The 21481-nt window shown below is 46.7% G+C and overlaps 1 protein-coding gene across 2 annotated transcripts in view; it reads left to right on the top strand.

Moving 5' to 3' along the window:
• The first annotated feature begins 278 nt into the window (after positions 1 to 278).
• The window catches only part of wwtr1 (WW domain containing transcription regulator 1), a 42219-nt gene continuing 21016 nt past the window's right edge, over positions 279 to 21481 (top strand). For both annotated transcript variants that reach the window (XM_076278827.1, XM_076278826.1), the window contains exon 1: positions 279 to 1010. In XM_076278827.1, the coding sequence (XP_076134942.1) occupies positions 595 to 1010 (416 nt within the window). In that variant the 5' untranslated portion in view covers positions 279 to 594. The remainder of the gene's footprint in view (positions 1011 to 21481) is intronic.

Below are 21481 nucleotides of genomic sequence, written 5' to 3'. Positions count from 1 at the left end.
CTCAGTGGGAAAGAAAATCTGGACTGCCCATAATACCGCCCATGATAGCCTACAAACTACGGCATTTTAAAAGTTCTGAATTTAGTTGTTTCTTATATTCGTTACTATTTCCAACTTCCCAAACGTATTACAGTGATTTGCGTTTCTTCTGTTGTCTATGCTTGTTTTCTTGGGGTGTAGGTTTGTTTTGTGGTCGTGAAATTGTTGGCTAATACCTCCAGGCGTCCGGGCCAATGAATAATTCATGAGCAACTGCTGACACAGGCGCCGTGAAAAGTTGAGTTTACAAACTTTGGGACGGCAGTGTTAGTGGCAGTAGATCTATCTAGGGAAGTCACTGGCGTCTACCGAAATCTGTGTTCTGATATTTTCTCATGAAGAGAACACATTTAGTGTTCTCTTGTTCGCTTGGTGGAATTTATTCTGATGTAACTTTTCAGGCAAGTCGTAGGGTGGATAGCTCAGCGTAGGCTATACATTTTCTTTTGGAACAAAAACTACAGAAGAAAGTTTTGGGCTGTCGAAGGTGTCCCTGTAGTCTGATAAGCTTGTCTTTTTTATCTTTAACATTTTCACAACTTCGAATCAAGCAAAATGAGCAACAACCCTCTGCAACCCATGCCAGGGCACCAAGTTATCCATGTCGCGAAAGACTCTGACACGGACCTGGAAGCGCTTTTTAACTCGGTTATGAACCCGAGACCCAGTTCTTGGAGGAAGAAAGTTTTACCCGAGTCGTTTTTCAAGGAGCCTGACTCGGGATCCCATTCCCGACAGTCCAGTACTGACTCGGGAAGCCACCCACCCAGACTAATAGAGCAACAACACGCACATGCACGGTCAAAATCCTTACCAGCGTCTTTCCAGCTTGGAGTCGGGGGCAGCTCAACGCCAAGCCCGGCACATCATGCGCACATCCGGCACCAGTCTTTCGATGTTGCCGAGGAGCTACCACTGCCCCCGGGGTGGGAGATGGCTCTCACGTCCAACGGCCAAAAGTATTTTCTCAAGTAAGTAACAATTTCAATCTAAGTGGAAGAAGAACAACACTTTTCTCATATGTAGGCTATTTAAGAAAATATTGATTCATTTTTATTTAAAATAAAAGAGTGTCATTAGACTTCCACCGGCCACCCACTGATAGCAGTTGGAGAGCTGTACACCTTTAGAGATGTATTCATAACTTATATATGTAAACTTATAAATGGACAATAGTTTCAGATTACACAATGATAAATCACAACCCCTTTTAGTGCCCTGTCTATGCAGTGCGTAATTGAGTAAGCCATATTAGACTTTTTTTGCCTTTGTTTTCCCTTGTAAGCTACAGCCCCCTTGCCTTCCCTTTGCCTATACCACTTTAATGTAAGTCATTCACCTGAACAGGAGGCCTACCTGTCTGTACTTGTATTGTATTAGTGCCCCCCCCCCCCCCACACACACACACACAGTTGAACTTGTTTTCCAATGCCGATCTATCATGGTGTTGGTATCAATTACAGTTACATTCTTTTATATGCCCATGTTTAAAGTCTTCACTTCAGCAAGACATTCCTCAGGATAGATTATTTCACAAACAAGTGGACTAAAATTTGAGATTGCTGGGTTTCTGTAATGAATGTTCTCAGTAGTTCAGGGACTTTTTGCCTCCCCCCCTCAGAAATGAGGCTGCATTAAGCTCAGCTTTGTTCACCATCTACGTTCTCTGCTAAAGCCATCTAGGGTTTCAGGCTTGAAGTTATCATCAGTGTCCATTCAGGGAGATAAAAAGATTCCCTCCAGATACCTTAGCAGCGAGCTCTCAGTTCTGGAGTTGACCTCTGCTCAGTTGAGTTTAAGCCAATGTACTCTAAGTCTAACAGGAAATGACAGTATCTGGGCGTGAATCTGAGTAGAAGTCCCCATACCGGCTAAGTATCATTGTCTATGCAAACACACACACACATACACGTGTACCCACCACACACACACACACACACACCTTTCACACACCTAGCCTGTGATTAAGGTTCCCGGTCACCTTGATAAGAAGGTGTTAAACCCCTATCTTCAGCAAGGGGCAGTATCTCTGAATATCTTTATCCTGGAGCTGTCAGGAGTCTGTCTCAATGCAAATGAGTGTTTTGACTCGACTCTCTTTTCAGAAAGAGATGGCTAAGCAAATCTATTCCCTGGGTACACAATAGTTATCTGATTGAGTGGCGAGATGAGCTGTTGCGGAGGCTGCGTCTGGCCCAGTGGGGTGTCCTCTAAAGAGGGGACGGTAATTTAGTAGTGGCCTGAGAACCTCCACTTTTGAGTTGCGCTCCCTCAGGAAAAGTCTTGTGGAAAGAATAATTGAGAGAATAGTAACAGTGAATGGGTTGACTTATTCGGTCAATACTTATTAAGCCTCTTCATCGTGGTCTGTCAAACACAGTGGTTAAAAACTATTTTTTCTGGTATTTACTTCTGGTAGGATCTTGCAAACTGTTTAGCAGATCGTAAAGGACTTCAACAAGTTCATAAGATAATGGAAACTTATTAGAACAAACTGACAGACTGCAGTGAGAAGGAATGTTGTTTCGAAACAGAGACAGAGCCGGTGTTATCTGTTGCTGCAGCCTATTTTTTGTCACTGAGCTCATGTTACTCAAAGGCAAGCCATCACACACACACACACACACACACACACACACACACACACACACACACAGACACACACACAGACACACACACACACACCAGCATCAGACCGGTTTGCGGCTAATGATTTGTTATGGTACTCATTAACATCCCAAAAGTGAGGTAGGGTATTACAAGACAGCTCACAGTGCACGAATCTCTAGTCCTGTTGTTTTTGTGGTGTCGGTCCAGATGTGCCTTCCCCCATTGCAGACAGTGGGAGAACGAGTCTGTGCCTGTTACGGCTTCAGCTGGCACCTCCACCACCAACAAAGCAGAAGAAACTGGGCCCACCCCACCCTACAATTAAACAGTCAGGAAAGACAAAAGTCTTGCTGTCGGTGGTAATGAGCCCCTGAGCACATGAGGCTAATGCTTCGGTCCCATATGGACTGGCTCAGACTGGATTCATGTCAGATAATGCTTCCAGTAGATGTGGTACCAGTGGTGAAGACAGACATGTAGATATCTGTCCACATGTGGCACCTACCACATAAGAGAGTGTCTTGCAAGGAAATCCGTCGGATGTGGCGGTTCAGTTAATTGATGGTTTGGTGACTGATGGCTGCCACTAAAAAAATGTATGTTATAGGTTTCTGTGTGGGAATCCTGTCTGACTTGATAAACATTTGGTCACCATCACTGTAGTGCTCCTATGCCAATCCTTTTAGTTAAAATGTGTACTTACTGATGATATAAGAAACTAATAATATTATTGCACAGAAAAACACACCACTGCAAATTGCTGATGACTAAAAGCTATTTTGCCATTAAGGAAATATGTGTCTTATTGAAGATATGATGTCTGACAGACTCAATGGTTAGGGTTGAGAGAGAGGCCTCACGCCTGCAGTTGTTCATATGGATCATCATTGCTTGACTGTTGATCACAGCTGTGGAGACTCTTCACTTTCAAGCGAGTTGTTTGTCTGTTTTTCCGTCTCTTTAATACATTGTTCTGCCCAGCCGTGATGAAGGAGACTGAGGTAGCTGGCCTTGTTTTCAGTGATTGATGCGAAGGCAGCCTGCTGGCCGGCCAAACGTTCAGTGTTAGGATCCCGGTGTCCTCGGCTCCACACCAGAATAAAACGAGACAGACAGGAGAAAAAGAACTGGAGAGAAGGAGAGTTGGTAAACAGAGCTTTTTCTGTTGATGTGATCTGGGTCCTCTCATCCCGACATAAAAGTAGGGAGCAGGGGAATAGATAAAGAGAGGGAGAAGGGGAGGAAGGAAGAGCTTGGGCTCTGATCAGTGCTAAGCAGCTGCACGTCTTTCTCCAACCCCCCTCTAGTTCACAAAAGGCCCAGGGGCCAGCCAGCTTTACTGGAGGCCCAGTCGTCCTCTGAGGGTTTTTTCCCCTCCTCTTCATGTTTGGGCAGTCTGTAATTAGGCATATGTTTGATGCCATTGAACGGTCTAACAAAAACATGACATAACATGAGATCTGACTAATACTCGACTCTAATGTTTTTCTGAAGTGGAACTATTTTTTGGGCAGATGATGTGGAATTTGATTCATCCTGATTTAGCCTTTATCCTTTAGCCTGACGAGCCAGACCCACATTAAAATGTAGGGTCTGGGCACTCACAGTTCGCAGTGCTCAGTCCGAGGGGCGGGATAATCGGTTGTCTTTCAAATTCCCTCTGCACGCAATAGGACAGCGCTGAGTCCCATGCGTTAACTTGTGTTACACTGTTGGCCAACAGCAACATCCATCTTCTTTGTTTTCAAGTAGCAAGGAATTCCGTTGGGAAAACCGTTACAACTCTGCCATCAATCATTATGTTAAGCCCGCCTAACGACTCTATACACGATTTGATTGGCCTGATAGAAGTTTAATTTTTTGAGCTCACAAGCCAACGGAGAGTTGCTAGACTAGCCCTGGAAGCAAATGTAATTTGCTGCCGCTAGGGTGCGTCTAGATTTCTAGGCTATGAGAGCTTAGGTCTTCTTCCTGTGTTTCTTGTTATTTGTGAGGAATATTCTGTTGCAGTTTGGTTGGTTCATTAATTAGTTGCAGAGCTACGAGGAAAGAAGCACTTAAAGTCCCCAATAGGCAGACATGCTAGTCAGGGGGAATATTTGGTCATCCTTTGATCATCACAAAGAAATGAGGCTAGCCTTGACCAAAAAATGCTATTACTGGTTCTCCTGGTGGATATTAAAACATTTTATTTTTAACCTGATTTTATACATATCAAATGATTCATTATTTTGTTATATTTATAATAGGGTTTGCTTATACAGTGTATATAATTGTATGTTATTGAGGTGATAAAGATTCAAGGTCAGTTATGGTGTTCACACATATGTTGTGACAGTGACATTTTTATACAGTTGTAATTTTTATTGTTTACCAAACAATGAAATGTGTTTCTTATAGTGGATGTAGTGGCTGACTGTGGGTTGGTAATTTGAGAGGCAATGTAATGATATCACAGAAGGAACTGACCCAGTCACTCCAACTCCAACCCTTAGGGGAGGAAAATATGGCAGTTTCTTTCTTTAGAAACCTTTTAATACACAAGTGTTTTTTATTTAGAATGTGAATAGCTACAAAAGTGATATTTTAAGATAGTAGGTGACTCAAGGCTGGTATGATCCAAAAGATTTCCAGTGGCACTTGGTTATGGCTTGGTTATGGTTTTTGTAATACTTCTCTTAGTCTTGGTCATAATAACTCTTACCACATCTTGTTATAATATAATACATATTTGAGTGATTTGTATGTCAGCTATCGATACTAGATCTAGATAGACAGCTAGATACTATTTCCTGGTTGAGAATGACCCATGATCCCACTCTAGGGCAACAGGTGGTCAAGGCTGACATGAGTTTAATTTTCCTTTGGCAAGTCATGAGAGACCCCTCAGTTGTTTTCCAACTTAGCTGGTCACATTCATTTTAATGCACTGGACCACCTAGCTGTGACATATCACAAGTACTACATAGAAACAACAGAGCATGCATATCTGCTGTTCACCCATGATGAGTGTTTTGGAAAAAACGGCAACAACGTCCACACCCTAACCCCCCCTGCCCCCAAACCCCCATCAGCTTCTTTTGACCTTTTCCAAAAGGCAGGAGTTGAGAGTCTGCTGGCTCTGTCCAGCAACAATGTGGTAAGCATGGAATGAAGGGGGCAGGTGGCTTAGAGAGAGTAGAAATTCCAAAAACCCAGGGGGTAAAACAATAGGCCGATGACCAGGGCTCCTCTGTGTCCATCCACTCTTGCTGTAGCTGGCAGGGAGGGAGAGTGGTCGGTGTGGAACAGCCATAACAGATGTGCCTCTCTGCGAAGAGGCTACACCAGTGAACGGGCCCCCGTCTGGTTTTCACTTAGTCTGTTCTCCCGAGAGACATGGAGAGGGAGAAAAGAGAGAACTGGGCCCCTTGCTCCTCTGGAGAGCCGACAGCTTGCTTGCCTTTGGAATCAGCTCTTGTCCCTTCCTGTCCAATATGTGACTTGGACGAGCATGAAGACCTGGTTGTTTGACTCTGGACAGCAGCGCAGTCTGGTCTGACTGGAGCGCTCCTCTGCGCCGATAGAGTCTGGTTGCGAGACAAGAGTGTCTTTGTGGCGGAGGAGTGCTACAGTGCTCCAGTGCTCCAGGCTTTTGCGTGACTTGCAGATATAAATTGTACGAAAGCAATTAGACTTGAAGGAAATGTCATGTGGACTGAATTTAAAACCAGTGGGTTTTGTGGCCCACTTCTTCTATTGGCCTGGCTTGCAGTTGGCACAGGTTCCTGGGCTATCTAGGGGCAAGGACATTTCTCCTGAGTTCCTGATTACTTGGATGTCCAAGTCACCCCAATCCATTGCCTCTTGTGTCCTAAATAAGTCACACCAGACGAGATGTCAATCACTCTTGAAACAATAACGGCAGTTTTCAGTTTGCTGCAAATCTGGTTAATTAAAGGAGCAAGTCCACAAATGACGACGTAAGTGTTTCCATGTCAAACAACAGCATGCATACAACCTCTCCCTGATTTCTTTTTTTTTTTGGCTTAAATGGACAAAGAACACACTTGCCCCTTTACCACTGGGGTTAGGACAGACCAAAGCTCATAGATACACAGAAAGGTGTTTTGGCAGAGGGGGTTAATGTCACAAAGGCCCATGTTGTGGAGTGTGCACTACTGCTAAATGGAGGCTACAATACTGTGGGGGGCTGCCTGTCAGCCACACAACAGCTGATGGCTGGATGTCACAGTGGCGCCCCTGATCTAGGCCTCCTCTCGCCTGTGCCGATATGCAGCACACAGACACCAGTCTGTTATTTATGGGCCTTTTGGGTGGGAGACAGTGCATGTCGGAGTCTGTATAGAGGATACCTGACCTTTTTTTTCCCCAAGCAGCAGTTTAAATAATAATAAAAAACAGGCCTCTCTTTCAACGGGCCAGCTCTCATTGTCTCTCTGCACGCGGCGGTTTTACTGCCGATGGGTTTCCAAGCTCCGAGTCCTGATGTCACTGCTGCACTTATCTTTTTAACCCCCCCCCCACACACACACACACACACACACACTCACACACCCCACACACACCCAGCCTGGCAACCTTAAAAACAATGACCCCTTTCTGAGTGCGGAGGACGCCGGGGCTCTGAGGGGAACAGCAGAGACCACTTCTATTTTTGACAAGATAACAAGATCTATTTATATGTGCCCAGGGCCTGTCATAATCAAATTAATTTGACTTTGGCAAGCGCGTAACGAAATGTGTGTGCCCGCTCCATCTCCAAACACTGGGCCACAGATCCGAAATCAGTTCCATATCCTACTGTGCTGTGTGTGCGTCTGTGTGTGTGTGCACTTGTTGATTTTTGGAGATGAGGTGTGTTGCGGTACTCACTTTGTTACTACAGAAGCTCCTTCCCTGCTTGTGCTGTGGTTTGCTAAAGTATTTCATGTTAAAAGAAAGGAGTTACATCTCTCTCTCTCACTCTCCATATATATATATTTCTCTCTCTCTCACCCCTCTTCCCCTCTGGGAGGCCCTGTGACATGGCGTTGTTGACCTTGAGCAGACATCTCCTTACGGGAAGACAGCTGTGACCCTTCAGCCAGGGGAAGATGGCAGGTTTCTCTCCCATTGTTGAGAGACTCTGCTCTGCTCAATGTTCAGCCGGGCCTCCAGACCTATCAACAGGCTGGGCCAAGGAGCGGCCTGTTAATAGCATTTACACACTCCGCTCAATGGCTAAGACCGCATGTGTCGTGAAGGATTCGATCAGCTTGCCCCAGTTCTCTTGCCATCCAAGTTCTGATCAAACCGATTTACTTTGCCAAAGGGTTTAGAGGAAAAAGAGCGGATTGAAACGGAATCAAGTATTAAAGTTTTTTTTTCAAGTGACGATTCAAATGTAAAAGAAAACAAGATCTTCATTTGAAGCATCAGTTTCGTGATTGTGTCAATTTAAACAAAGAAACAAAAATACAGACATACAAATCTCTTTGACCATTTGAAAGATACTCTCAAGATATATGTAAGAGGAGCGATGCTAACACAGAGACAGAGAGAACATTTGGCCAGTCCTCTGAGCTTTACCCCTGTCCCAAATTCCAGCATCTCGGTTGTCTTTGGCTCATCTTGATGGCTTTTTCTGGCTCCTCTCATCATTCTTGACAGTGTATATCTCCATTTAACAGCTATTAAATAAAGCCAGCATGAGTTTACCCATGGCCGTGTGCACAGTTGTTTTTGGAGCGGTATTTTCCATAATCCCCCACCCCTACCCCCACCCCTGCAAGCCCTTTCAATAAGCAGTTGAAAGCGATGGTTCTGTCTACAGGATATGGAACTGGTCATTTCCTTTTGTTTGCCAGGATAATGGCTGCAGGGACACATCCCGATCTCTTTGGGGTTTCGTAAAGTTTAAAAACAATAAACATGAGTCACAGACTTCAAAGATCACGGAGGGAGGATAAGGGGGGGGGGGGGGGTTATGGCCTCAATGGCAGAAATTGCTTCATCAGAAAGTAGATTATTGCTTCTCTTGGTGTCCTGCTCTGGTGAAGATGTTTTTGTTTTTGTTTGGTCAGTGCAGACTGCATGCCATGTCAAGCACCACTCAGCAGACTTTTCCAGTCACAAATATCAAAAGATAGATATTTGTATAATTTTCAGTTTTCACTCTAAGCTATGGCAGCAAATGTTGCCCCAAGATATGACATGAGAGAATCCCTTACTTAGTTCTGCCTTTATAACCTCTTTCCTTAAGATTAGACTTAAAATTCAGGTTATAACATTTCTGTCAACATAGGATAAAAATGATTTAGCATTTGAGTTGAATTTATTTTTTTGCATTCAGTGAGAAGCAGTATGATGGTTCTCAATGTCTTGTGAAAGAGTTGTTTGCTGTTTGGGGCAGCCTTTACAGCTGTGTGGTAGACAAAATGAGGGTAATTATCCAGAAAACAATTTGCATTCCTGAAGAGTTCAAAATGGCTGTCAGAGGAATGGGTGCCTAAACCACAGCAGTGTTTATCAAAATGTCTGCCCTGTGTATGCACACTATCTGCAGATTTTGTGGGCTGAGAAAGGTCTATTTTATTACTAGGCTGTTTTCTTTTTTTTTTCTTAAACACCCATTTCGTAAGTGGGTCTCCTGTGAACTGTCTGTCTGTCTGTGAAATGTGCCCTGTGGATTGTTCAGACTGGAAGGTCACAGGAGTTCTATTCTCTTCTAATCACAGTCCACACCAGACTCCAGACTATTTTTTAACTTGGTAAAATGGAGGCCAGCAGTTGAAGTCCCACAGGCTGTTTTTTTTTCCTTCACTCCCTGCTCAGCTGGCTGCTTGCTCGGTGGGAGTGTCCCTCTGTGGGCAGGACCCAGAGAGGCCTAGGCCCGCCCATTCACTCAGTTGCTCGCTGACAGCCCAGTAAGCCCCCTTCCCCCCCCCCCAACCACCACCACACACACACACACACACACACACCTCCCTCTCTCTCTCTCTCTCTCCACTGCTCCCTAGTCATGACGGTTGGAATGTGAGCAGCAGCTATGTGGGCGTATTGTTCCCCGAGCAGCGCAAAAGGGGGGTTGGGGGGGGGGGGGGTGTCTGGTATCAGCCCTCACAGCTTTTCTGTTCCACTGGCATTTCATTCAGTTCTCTAGGGCCACAGTGTGCATTCCCATCACTTCAGAAGCTGATGCTGATCATTGGGCATCATCATGTCGGCAGAGGGAAGTGTGTGTGTGTGTGTGGGGGGGGGGGGGTAGTGGAGGTTAAGGTGTCAGGAATGAGGCATGAATTAGGGTTGGACTAAAAGATTTGGAGGGTGGGGTCGAGGGTTGACTAGGCCGGGGTGGAAGCAGAGGACCCCCCAATTCAAGCCACGTGTCACATGTGATGGATTGTCTCTCCTGTCGGTGGCATGTCGGGGAGCAAGTTAACCGTGGCCTAATCATTATTGTCCCGTGAGGCCTTGATGCCGCCATTAAGTGACAATAGAGGTCTCCGGAGGAGCCGACCTTGTGTCCTTTTGTCCCTGGCCGCATGTGAATTCTCACCGAGAACCTCTGAAGGTGCCCCCCACCCCACCATCTCCTTGTTGCCTGATCTTAATCCGCAGTGGGTTTGTCTTTACCTACTTTCAATTTGAGAAAAGTGCATTTTTCTTTAATGAATCATCAGGTGTTGCACAACGACCACTGAACGTCTTGACGCAGTTTCCTTCTATGCAAATGAGGAGATGGTCTGAACCTTGATTAGTTTGTTCGCTCTGATTTAATCTGATGTAACACAGCAACCCCAGGTGCTAAGTCGGGCAGGTATGACCACATACCTTATCATCGCCTCTCTCTCGTGTGGCGCTAGGCAGCCCAGATCCCAGACGCTGATTGCTATTTATTTGTGTTCTGCTCGATGGAGCAACAGAATTTATGACAGTCTCTCTCCACAGCCGGCCAAATCATATCAGGGTCCGCGGGAGCCATTAGGGGCGGTCATATGGACGCAGAGGGAACGTTTGGTGTCAGCTGCTCCGCCATCCCCGCGGAGTACGTTTCAACTGGTTCGTCCTGTGGCCCAGGCTCCAGTTGCAGGGCTGGCGGAGGCCAGGGAGTCACATGATCTGAGGCCGACGCGCCGCTGAAATGCCATTGGTTCGTACGGCGGCGCTCGGGTTGGTCGTTCGTCATTTTTTACTGATATTGATATAATTTGTTCCATAACGAGGGAGCAGAGAGTTGCATTCAAGGCCAGGGACATGCAGGTGCAAGCCAGCAGTAGGCTGTGAGGAATTTCCTCTCGCTGGGGGTTGAATTTCGAAAGTGCCACTTTAAAACTAAAAATGTGTGCACATATTTAGTTAAATATGTGTAATGTCATGCAAACATGATCTTGTCTTCACCTAGCGAACAATTAAAGCATACGAATGAAATGGGGCGCAGTTGTTTTACGGATGCCAAGTGCTTCATTGTAGAGAGAGAGAGCGAGGGAGAGAGGGGTGGGGGCCTGAGTAGTGGAGCCAGGGTTCATTCCCATGTCTGCTGTAGGATTATTAACAAAGGCTGCTTTGTGCAGGGGGCATTAAGCTAATATCAATCCACTGATTTTATTTGTACTTTCGCTGGACAAGAGAAAGAAGCCAGTGTGCTCTCGTGAGTTGTCAAGAGTTTTGGTCAGAGACGTCTTTTTGTTGTGTCAATGTGACTTTTCATCGCGGTCGCACAAAGAAAAGACAGTATCGGCAACGTAAGTACTCGGTGACCACTGGTGGCATACATAAGGAGCGGCGAGCGGTGGAAACAATGGATAATTCCCCTCTTTGCAGCCGAGGCAAACTCGCTGGGAATAGGCCTAAACAATGGGCTCCGTCCTGTGTGCCACACAAATTGCTAGATTGTTCTCTGAAGGGCCCTCTTGAGTCGGCGCAGTGGACCAGCAGATGACAAATGGCCTGTAGCTGGTTATTCCATCTTGTGCCCCCCCCCCCCCAACTCTCAGCTCTCCCCCTCCACCCCCAAGCTCCATGGGCCTCTGTGTTCCTCTGTCACTGGCCTACTTCAGGCCGCAGGGTCACTAAACAGGCAGCAGACATTGGTCTCTTTATCTTGGAGGAGAAGGGCTCTCCTCCCGCACTGAGGCGTGGAGTTTTCGCTCTTTCCGTGCATCTTAGCAGTTCCCCTTACTCAATCTCTGTGTGTGTGTGTGTGTGTGTGTGTGTGTGTGTGTGTGTGTGTGTGTGTGTGTGTGTGTGTGTGTGTGTGTGTGTGTCTCCATCTCTCACTCTCTTCGCAGTCTCTTTTTCCCCCCCTCTCGCCCCTGTCAAAAGAAGTGTTTTCCATGGCAGGGCAGGCGCTTTCTTAGGCCCTGTGCTAACCGTGGTTGTCTGAGCAGTCTGGGCCAGCCCTTAGCCCCTCTGGCAGCCATATGGTGGGAGTCATACGGCTGGAAGAGCACATTTTGGATTTCACCCCTGCATTCACCGCAGACCCGCTTATTTGCTAGTCATTTTAATGCTGTCTCCTCCAATTATCATGAACCTGACTGGCAGCGGGACCTGGGAGTTAAGGTTGTGTCCTCAAAAAGCACTGCCACTGGTTCCACTTGCAGGTTTCGGTGTCTGGTCTCGGAGCTCTTGAGATTTATATCCCCACTGTGCAACCTGAGAACCAGGGTTCGCTCCTCTCTCTGTTGTTGGGTGCCGCCTCTTGAGATTCTTCGCAAGTGCAAACAGCGCCTCTACCTCAAAGCCACCTACCCCAATCCATTAACTATTAACTCCTTTGAAATCGTATCCCGCTCTCTCCTTCTCTCATTCCTATTCTTTTTTCCACCTCCTCTTTTTCTTCATCTTCTCCGGGAGGCCGATTTATGTTAATGTCTGATCCAGGAATGCACGAGTGCCTCTAATGCTTTGTTGTCACGACAACCCCGAAAATGCTGCTGAGGCAATGGCAAGGGCACCAAGCACATCGTGCCTAAACACCAGCGCATTCCTAACCCCCCCCCCCCCTCCCCCCCACACACACACCCTCTCCCCCTCCTCCTGTTCTCTTTTATATGCCCTTCCTCAAGGTCATTTGCCACACAGCATGCAGAATGCCTTTCTTTTTGTGTCTTTATCTCTCAACTAATCAATGTATTGACCCAGAACCTGGGCTCGTGAGATCGATCATGCTCTTGTTCAGAATGCTGCCCGTCACCCTGAGGTGATGGGCTGTATGGACTAGAGCATATTTGGCTCATGGACTAAATGTCTTTGAAGACAACTTGGTTCGACCCCAGTTCACTTAAGGTGGAATAGTCAAAGTATTGCTTTGCATGAGGGTTTTTCTTCTGTTTAAAGGAATTGGTGCCAACATTTTATGTAATCATTAAAGACCTTCCTAGTCTTTCAGATGTGCTTCCTATCTGTATCATCAGACCACTCGGTGACGAGTCTGGGATGATGACGTACGTCGGTGTGGGCGCCGAGGCCAAACTGGCATCGGAACGTCAGCGGCTTTTTACTTCTGTTTCATTGCATAAATCAGCTGTTGTTCCTCCGCGGTCTGGGGTCACGCAGTCTCCCGAGTTGTTAAACATCTCAGGCGCCACGCCAGCTCTGGCATATTACGCACCCCTAATGGAATAATCCTGAATTATGCGTTTGTCTCAGCCTTTGCCTCTAACAACACAGGAAGGATTATACGAGCATGCTGCTTCAGAAAATCGAGAATTTGTCAGTGGGACAACCTGGTAGTGTGCGTTTGTGGCTATGTGTGTATGTGTGCTTTGATTTTTTTTTATTTTTTTTTTCCCTAGGAAAGCGGCCGCATTAACGTCACACATCCGCAGCCCTGAGGCATTTGCAAGGTGGATTAGCCAAGTGAAAAGGGGTAGACAGCTGAGATTTAAGACGTGGTTTTCTGCAAAGATGAAAGTTAGTCGTAATGTTGTATTCAGCACCAATGGTGGAGGTTTTATGTAGACGTACACTTCACAAGCTAGCGGAAGCAGCAGCACCTCCCACACACATACTGTCTCTCCCCTGCCACTGTTGATGAGCAACTGAGCATTTTTCCCTGGAGCATAGCACTGTGCAACCAGTGGATTCAGCGCCAGGTTCTATAGTTAGCCTGTCGACCAACAGCTGCAGCGCAGGCCTGGCTTCGCTCTCGCTCTCTCTCTCTCTCTCTCTCTCTCTCTCTCTTTCCCTCTCTTTCTCTTTCGTTGCCTCTCGCTCTCCCTCCACCAGTTGCTCCAACAAGTAACAAGAGGAGCCACCCATAGTACCTTGGTGCTTTGCAACAGCTGATGAAGATCTAAAGTTTGGGAGGGGTGGGGTGGCGGGGGCTGGTTCAACTTTCCACCAATTGAATGAGTATTTTTAGGATATTCATGGCCTACAACTCGATCACTTATGTGATTGAGTGTTTTTATTTAGCTTTTTCCTCTTGTCGTATTCCCACCTGTTCAGTGGCCATAGGCCAAAACAGACCGAATAGATGTTCGTATATGCATGTATTGGCATTTGAGCCCTGCGTCGTCAATGTTGCCAGTAGAACAAGAACATATTGTTAACCGGCCGGTTGGGTGACCCTTCCCATGGGCCCGATATTGACAGCTTTGTTCTGCTTGAGGAAGCTGCTGTCCAACAGTCGGTATACTCATTAGCCAGAGCCAACTGCATTTCCCAGACTCCTCCCTGCTTGACCAGTGCCTGTCAGCACTTGCCTTGACTTGTCTCCTGTGCTCAGTGTTCCGCTGATGTTCCAGGGTCTAGGCTTCCAGCGCTGTCTCCCTGGCTTTGGCACGTCCAGGGTTTTTTGGGGGGCAGGGGTTGACTATAATTAGTAGCACATTCCATTTCCTGCGCCTCCTTCCCACTCCCATCCATTCTTCACATCCAATCGAATAGTTGTGATTCCGCTATTGGCAGCTGGGGGACTAAGCCCGGTCTTAACAAAACTCTCAGCCGGCCAAGTCCCTGTCTTTCCAGCTGACCTCTTCTCTCCCATGTCTTTTTGAGAGGTGTCTCCTGTTCGAAGAGTGTTACTCCATAGACCAGATAATATAGGGGTAATGGTGCATCCCACTCGCCTTCTTATCTAAAAGACATGTATTTATATCACAGTGGAGATGGTAAAAGCTAACAAGAGTCATCATGACAGACTAAGTATGCGTTGCTTGAGTCATCAAGGGCACCAAACTCTTAGTTAGCCTTTGCCCTGGTTAGACATGTAGTACAAAAGACACAGAGTACTTGAGTGTTTCTGTTTAAAATGTGCAAAGAAGGTCTTGGTAGTCTTTTATAGATAGATAGATAGATAGATAGATAGATAGATAGATAGATAGATAGATACTTTATTGATCCCCAAGGGGAAATTCAAGGTCTCAGTAGCATACAGACATCACACACACGTTCACTAACAGCAGAAACAAAGTAATTAAAAGTATATAATATAAAAAACACAACTAAGCAATAAGGACAGTAGAAGATAAATAATATACTAAAATGCAAGTTATATAAATAAAACTTAATCTAAATTCTAAAAAAAATTCTAAAAACAGTATCCACATATTGGGTGATTAATCAAGAGGCGCTTGCAATGACTGAGGCAGGGACTGAGTCTGTGATTCTCTGTGCATAGTAAGGTAAGGTGCTCTGTGTGAGTGAGTGTCATGGTGATGATGCAAATGAGTAAGTCCAAATGAGTAAGTCCAACAGTGCAACAGTGCAAGAATAAAATCTAGAGACCAGCATAAAATAAATATTGACATATCCGAGAGTAGGCAAGGTAATATAAAAAAACTATAGAAAAAAACGATATCTATATCTATACTTATATATAACTATATTAAGAAAAGGTATAAGTGTGGCCACAATCCGGCTGTGGCATGGAGGGAGGGGTAATGCATATGTGCTAATATAGCACGGAAACAGTGAGGCGGTAAGACAGTGGTAAAAAGTGGCTAGTGGACAGACATGGAGACACTCCCAAACATGGAGAGGGTGGAGAGGCAGAAATGCACAATTGTGTTAAACAGGAATTTGAATGAGAGTGAAAATACCTGTTCTTAACATGGTAAAATAAGTACTGTAGCAAAAATACTTCTAATGCTAATTGTAAGTGTATAACGGTAGTATGTAAGTATATTTTCTGCATTTACTACATTTTATAAATCACTTCACACCCCAAGTTTTTTAGCGCTAGTCTTCAGGAGTATTATATGTTGGGGGAAGCACCATTCACAGTAGGAGGTTCTATTGTATTGAATATTATGGGGGAAAACCCCAATGTAACTTGACCTTAGAGTAATTGTGGTTTAGACTGTGAGAGGAAGTGATTGTGTGTGTGTGTGTGTGTGTGTGTGTGTGTGTGTTGGGGGGGGGGGGGTGGTTGGGTGGATCCTCTCCCCCTGTATTCCTGCTTTCAATTAACAACTCATGGTGGGAAACCCTCTCATACCAGCACGGTGGTGTCACTCGGCGGTTTGGTCAACGCTAGTGCTGGGGCAGGTCCGCCTCGGGCCGAGCAAGTCACCGCACACAGGAAACCCTCGACCAAAGGCACATTAGGAGTCCACACTCTACTCGGATGATTCAAATAAGGCCTACTTTTTCAAAAGCAGCCCTTTCCTGTTGTTTGTTTCCTGTGGTCTCATCTCATCTCTTACATACTCCAGAGCTTGAGGCCCAGAGGTCGTGGGTTGCTGCAGGATTTATATGGAATTATTTAGGAATGTGTATTTGGGCAGTGAGAATGACCACAACCACTTGAATTTCACAGAGAATGGCCATAATGGCTTGAAGACACCTGCTTGTGGGCTTTTTGTCCACAGCATAATGCACAATAGCAGCTGTTGTGTCGTTATCACAAAGACTTTGCCTTACCTTAAAGAAACATTTGTGTTTCTATTCAATTAAAATTGACTTTACATGGAAAATGCACTTAAGCCTCTTGGTTAAACTGCAGATTAGTTAAAGAACTTCATGCGACCTACTTAAAACCCAGCCAGAACAGGTGCTGATTTGCAATGCAACAAAAAATTTCCTTTGAGCATTATATTTGTTCCTTGGCAGGGCATTAAAAAAACTGCGGAATCTGATGTTACCATAAGCTGAAACGAACACATGCAAGAAACAAAGTGTCCACTATATTTCGTCGGGTGTTTCCTGTGTGTGTGTGTATGTGTGTGTGTGTGTGTGTATATGTGTGTGTCTCTTGGCCCCGTGGAGATAGCCAACCTTCGTCTGGCACTCCAGTCGGCATTGCCATGGCTACAGACAAACTCACATTCCCAGAGTTCTCGGGGTGGACCTTGAGCGCGGATGAAAGTACGGGATGCCTTGAGACGTGTCTCCTGTGGTCTCCCGCAGCGTATAATTAGAAATCAAACACGCTCCAACCTCAGCCGACCCCTTCAGATGTGGCCGGGGGTAAACAGTTTCACATAGAACGAGGCCGAGAGGCAAGAGGAGTGGGGGAAGACAGAGAGAGAGAGAGAGAGAGAGAGGGAGACAGAGAGAGAGAGAGAGAGAGAGAGAGAGAGAGAGAGAGAGAGAGAGAGGGAGAAACAGGAAAAGGGTAGAGTAAGGGTGGAAGGCAAGAGAGTGAGAGAATGGTTGAAGCCAGCACACCATGATCGACCACATGGGTGTGCTTGAACCCCTATTACTCTTTAAGTGTCTTATTACAGTATACTTAAGTGTATGTTAGTATACAGAAGTAGTGCTGAATCTGCACTAAAGTGCTCTAAGAATGCAGATTAGTATGTACTTTGGCAGACCAGTGTGGAGGCGTTAAAATGGGACCATGGGGTTCTGGTCCAGTTAAGTAGCATCTGTGTAGGAGGTTGTTGCTGTTGATGATGACCAGCTGGCTGGGTCCTCAGTGGCCCGGCTTAAGTGTGTGCATGGGAATCCTGTGAATGCGATTGCGGAGATATTGCAGAATGGTGTTTTGGTGTGTATTTTTGCCGGCCCAAAAGTAATTTGGGGCTTCACGGCAGCTGTACATGTCTAGGGATCTTCCCCGAACTTGGCGGATTTTGCTTTTAAGACCTGCCCATGACTTGATGAGTACCATTTACAATCAGTTCACAAAAGTGTTCATTCTTGAAGGCTGGTTTGTAAATTTGTGAACCTAATAATAGTTTTCCTCCCATATTTATTCCTTCCAGTTGTCCCTAAGCATGTATTGTAGTGTACTATATACTGTATGTTTGGCTTACCATACAATGCAAGCAGAAAAATAAATCAATGAGAGGTAGAGTGTGTGTATGAGTATGAGTGTGTGTATGAGTATGTGTGACTGTGTGTGTGTGTGTCTGGAGCAGGCCTTTGGCACTGTAAAGGGCAGGCTGACACGGTGACAGCTGCCTGATTATTCCCATCCTCAGCTTCTTCCCCTGGCCTGCTTATTTTTAGTTGTCCACTCCACCTGCTCCTCTTGGGGTCTGCTGGGAGGACAACAGCTAGCGGCCCACAGGCACTCTCCCCTCTCCCCACACCATTAACCCCCCCCACACACACACACACACACACTCACACACACCCCGTGCCTCCCCAGGCCAGCTCAATCACACTGGCTCCACTAAAGCTCACTGTAACTCCACTGGCACCAGCCAAACTTTCCTATAACTCCAGTGGCACCAGCCAAGAATTTTCTTGACTTCCCAAGCTAAATGTATCTTCTGCATAATCAGTATGGGGGAGCAGTAAGGAGGAGAAGATCAATTCAACAGGCTGTTCAATTGTCAGGGACATTTATTAAGAGTTACATTTAAAATTAAATGGTTGCAGATTCCTCTATCCTCTTGAACACAGTTCTCTAAAGATCATCATAAAAATGCAAAAAAGTATGCAAAGCACTGTTAGCAAACAGCAGTTTGTGAAAAACAGCTTTGGTCTGCTTTGCAAAGAAGTCACACAGTAGAACTGTCAGGCAGGTCTGTACAAAATGTAATTGTCTCTCTCTGTCACAACACACACACACACACACACACACACACACACACACACACACACACACACACACACACACACACACACACAGTTGCACACACAGTTGCACACACAGTCGCACACACATACACAGTTACGCACACAGTCATGCACCCTGCCAACATGAGGCGTCATGTGGAATAGCTGAGGTGGTCATCAGTCTGAGGTGTTTAGTCTGTCGCCGTTGTGTTCTGCACCTTTGTTGAGACCCATCTCCCCTCGCCTCTGTTGTTAACCCTCCAGCCCACAGCATTCTTTCCTCTTTCCCTCTCCCAAAGAGGCTCAGCGCTCTCTCTCTCTCTCTCTCTCTCTCTCTCGTGGGAGAGATGTCTCCGTCCGTGATTTATCCTGTTAATGGTCCCTAAACCTTCCCAGAAATCCCACTCGCTTTGGGGTGTGGAAGTCAGGTGCTACAGGGCATTCAGGGGTGTGTGTGTGTGTGTGTGTGTGTGTGTGTGTGTGTGGCCTCTGAGTCTAGTCTGTGCTAGTGTTCTTGTAAAGAGACATGCTGTATTGTGGATCGGTGTGTTTATATGTGTGTGTTCACATGCGAGTGTGCAAGTTCATTGTGATGGTGCGTATAAGTATATATACTCTTTTGATCCCGTGAGGGAAATTTGGTCTCTGCATTTATCCCAATCCGTGAATAAGTGAAACACACTCAGCACACAGTGAACACAAAGTGAGGTGAAGCACACAATAATCCCGGCGCAGTGAGCTGCCTGCTACAACAGTGGCGCTCGGGGAGCAGTGAGGGGTTAGGTGCCTTGCTCAAGGGCACTTCAGCCGCTCCTACTGGTCGGGGTTCGAACCGGCAGCCCTCCGGTTACAAGTCCGAAGCTTTAACGTGTGTGTGTGTGTGTGTGTGTGTGTGTGTGTGTGTGTGTGTGTGTGTGTGTGTGTGTGTGTGTGTGTGTGTGTGTGTGTGTGTGTGTGTGTGTGTGTGTGTGTGTGTGTGTGTGTGTGTGTGTGTGTGTGTGTGTGTGTGTGTGTGTGTGTGTGTGCGCGCGCGCGCGCTGCTGAGGGCAGGCTAGGTCTTGTGTATAGAGGGGCTGGAGTTGAGTTGAGTTGCTGTAAACAGTGGGAGTGTGAGGAGAGCTGGAGATAAAGGAGCTTATCCTGCTCCCTGTTTATACTAAACCCTCACTGACTGATGAGCTGTTCCTGAGAATGAGCAGTTCAGGAACAACAGACACACACACACACTCACACACACATGCAAACACACAGGCATACATTAGCATATGCATGCACACAAATATATACTCTCTCTTTCACTTACTCTCTCTCTTTTCTCACAAACACATGTGCACACAAAAGTCTCTCTCTCTCTCTCTTCCACACACACAGACACACACACACACACACACACACACACACACACACACACACACACACAGACAGACACACACACAGTGGCTCTGTTTGTCCTTTGCTTGCCGTCCTTCAGTTTCTCGCAGCGTCTGCGCCTTTGTCTCTGTCTCTGTCTCCAAGCAGCGTCTGCTCTGTTTTGTTCCTCTGTTTTGCTCTCCTTTTGTCTCTCTGTCCATGTTGTTTTCTTACCCCATCCCACCCCTCTGCTTGCTCCGTCTTACTATTTTTCTTTCTCACTTGCCCCCCAATAGACAGCTTGGGTGGGGGAAGGTCTGTTGTTTGTCCTGAAGTGTCATCTCTGCAGGTCTGTGTGTGTGTGTGTGTGTGTGTGTGTGTGTGTGTGTGTGTGTGTGTGGGTGTGGATGTGGGTGGGCACATGTGTGGTTTGCACGACTGTGTGTGTGTTGTTTTGCTTCTCTAAGTGTTTGGTAGGGAAAGTGTCCACGGACACACTGTCAGACCGAGAGCAGAGGTTGCGTTGGGGGTGGGAGGGTGGGTTGTGTGTGTCGGCTTGCGTCACTAGGGGAGGTGGGGAATCAGTGCTGTTTTGCACCAACAGGAAGCCCAAGAGCAGAGGCATTGGGTCCATCTGGCCCAGGCTGCGACTGTGTGTGTGTGTGTGTGTTTGTGTGTGTGTGTGTGGGGGGGGGGGGGGGGGTAGAGGTGAGGTGGAGAGTAGGGTAGCGATATGCATAGAGATGGGGGGGGGGGCCGTGTTGCATGTTGTTTCAGCCTGCGGCTCGGGCCTGATCCAATGGCCAGCCATTGTTCCTTGTCGTTTCCTCTGTAAACAGCCTGCCGCGCTTTCCCCAAACAGCGCCACGTGAAACCCCCGCTGCACTCCTCTTCTCCTCTCCTCTCTCCTCTGCTCTCCTCTTCCCGCCAATCCCTTCTTCCCCCCGCTCAGTGGCCATATTTAAAGGAAACACTCTAGGCCTGTCTCTAGGCCTGTCGCTCCATGTTTTTCCACACAGGGCTGTGGGGTTTGCCTCGTCTGTGTGGAAGTAGGAGTAGGAGAGTTGAAGAAGTCAGGAGAGGGAGAAGAAGGGACAGAAAGTAACGTTCTTGTACTTCTCTGAGACTTTGTTGATACTTTGTTGAATATTTTGGTAGCATAGTCATATTCTTGCGTGTCAGACTGCTAGCACAAGGCCTGAGAAAGCGCCTGGAGCCTGGGCTTAGAGTTAGGGTCGCTCCCCACACAGCTGGGAAACAGCTGCCCCTCCCCAACCAAACCCCTCACCCCTCAGGGCACCCCAAAACAGGAGCAGGAGTAGTAGAGCCTCCTCATAGTGCTGCTATAGTCTGACTGCTCTAGCACCCCCCCCCCCCCCCACACACACACACACACATGCAAACCCCCCCCACCCTGGCCCTTCCTCCGCAAGCACTCCATAAATCTTACCTCCCCAATCCCTCCCCCACACTCAATCCCACGTCCCCCTGGGGGGACGGGGAGCTCTCCGCAGCTCGGTGTCTCTCAGGGCTGTAA

The sequence above is a fragment of the Alosa pseudoharengus genome, unplaced genomic scaffold (genome assembly GCF_046254945.1).
Source record: "Alosa pseudoharengus isolate Yale_2024_CS ecotype anadromous, Long Island Sound unplaced genomic scaffold, YU_APseudo_1.1 YU_APseudo_1.1_scf_11, whole genome shotgun sequence".
Taxonomy (NCBI): Eukaryota; Metazoa; Chordata; class Actinopteri; order Clupeiformes; family Clupeidae; genus Alosa; species Alosa pseudoharengus.
Note: the sequence above shows the minus strand (reverse complement) of the source record. Positions and strands in the feature narration are given on the sequence as shown.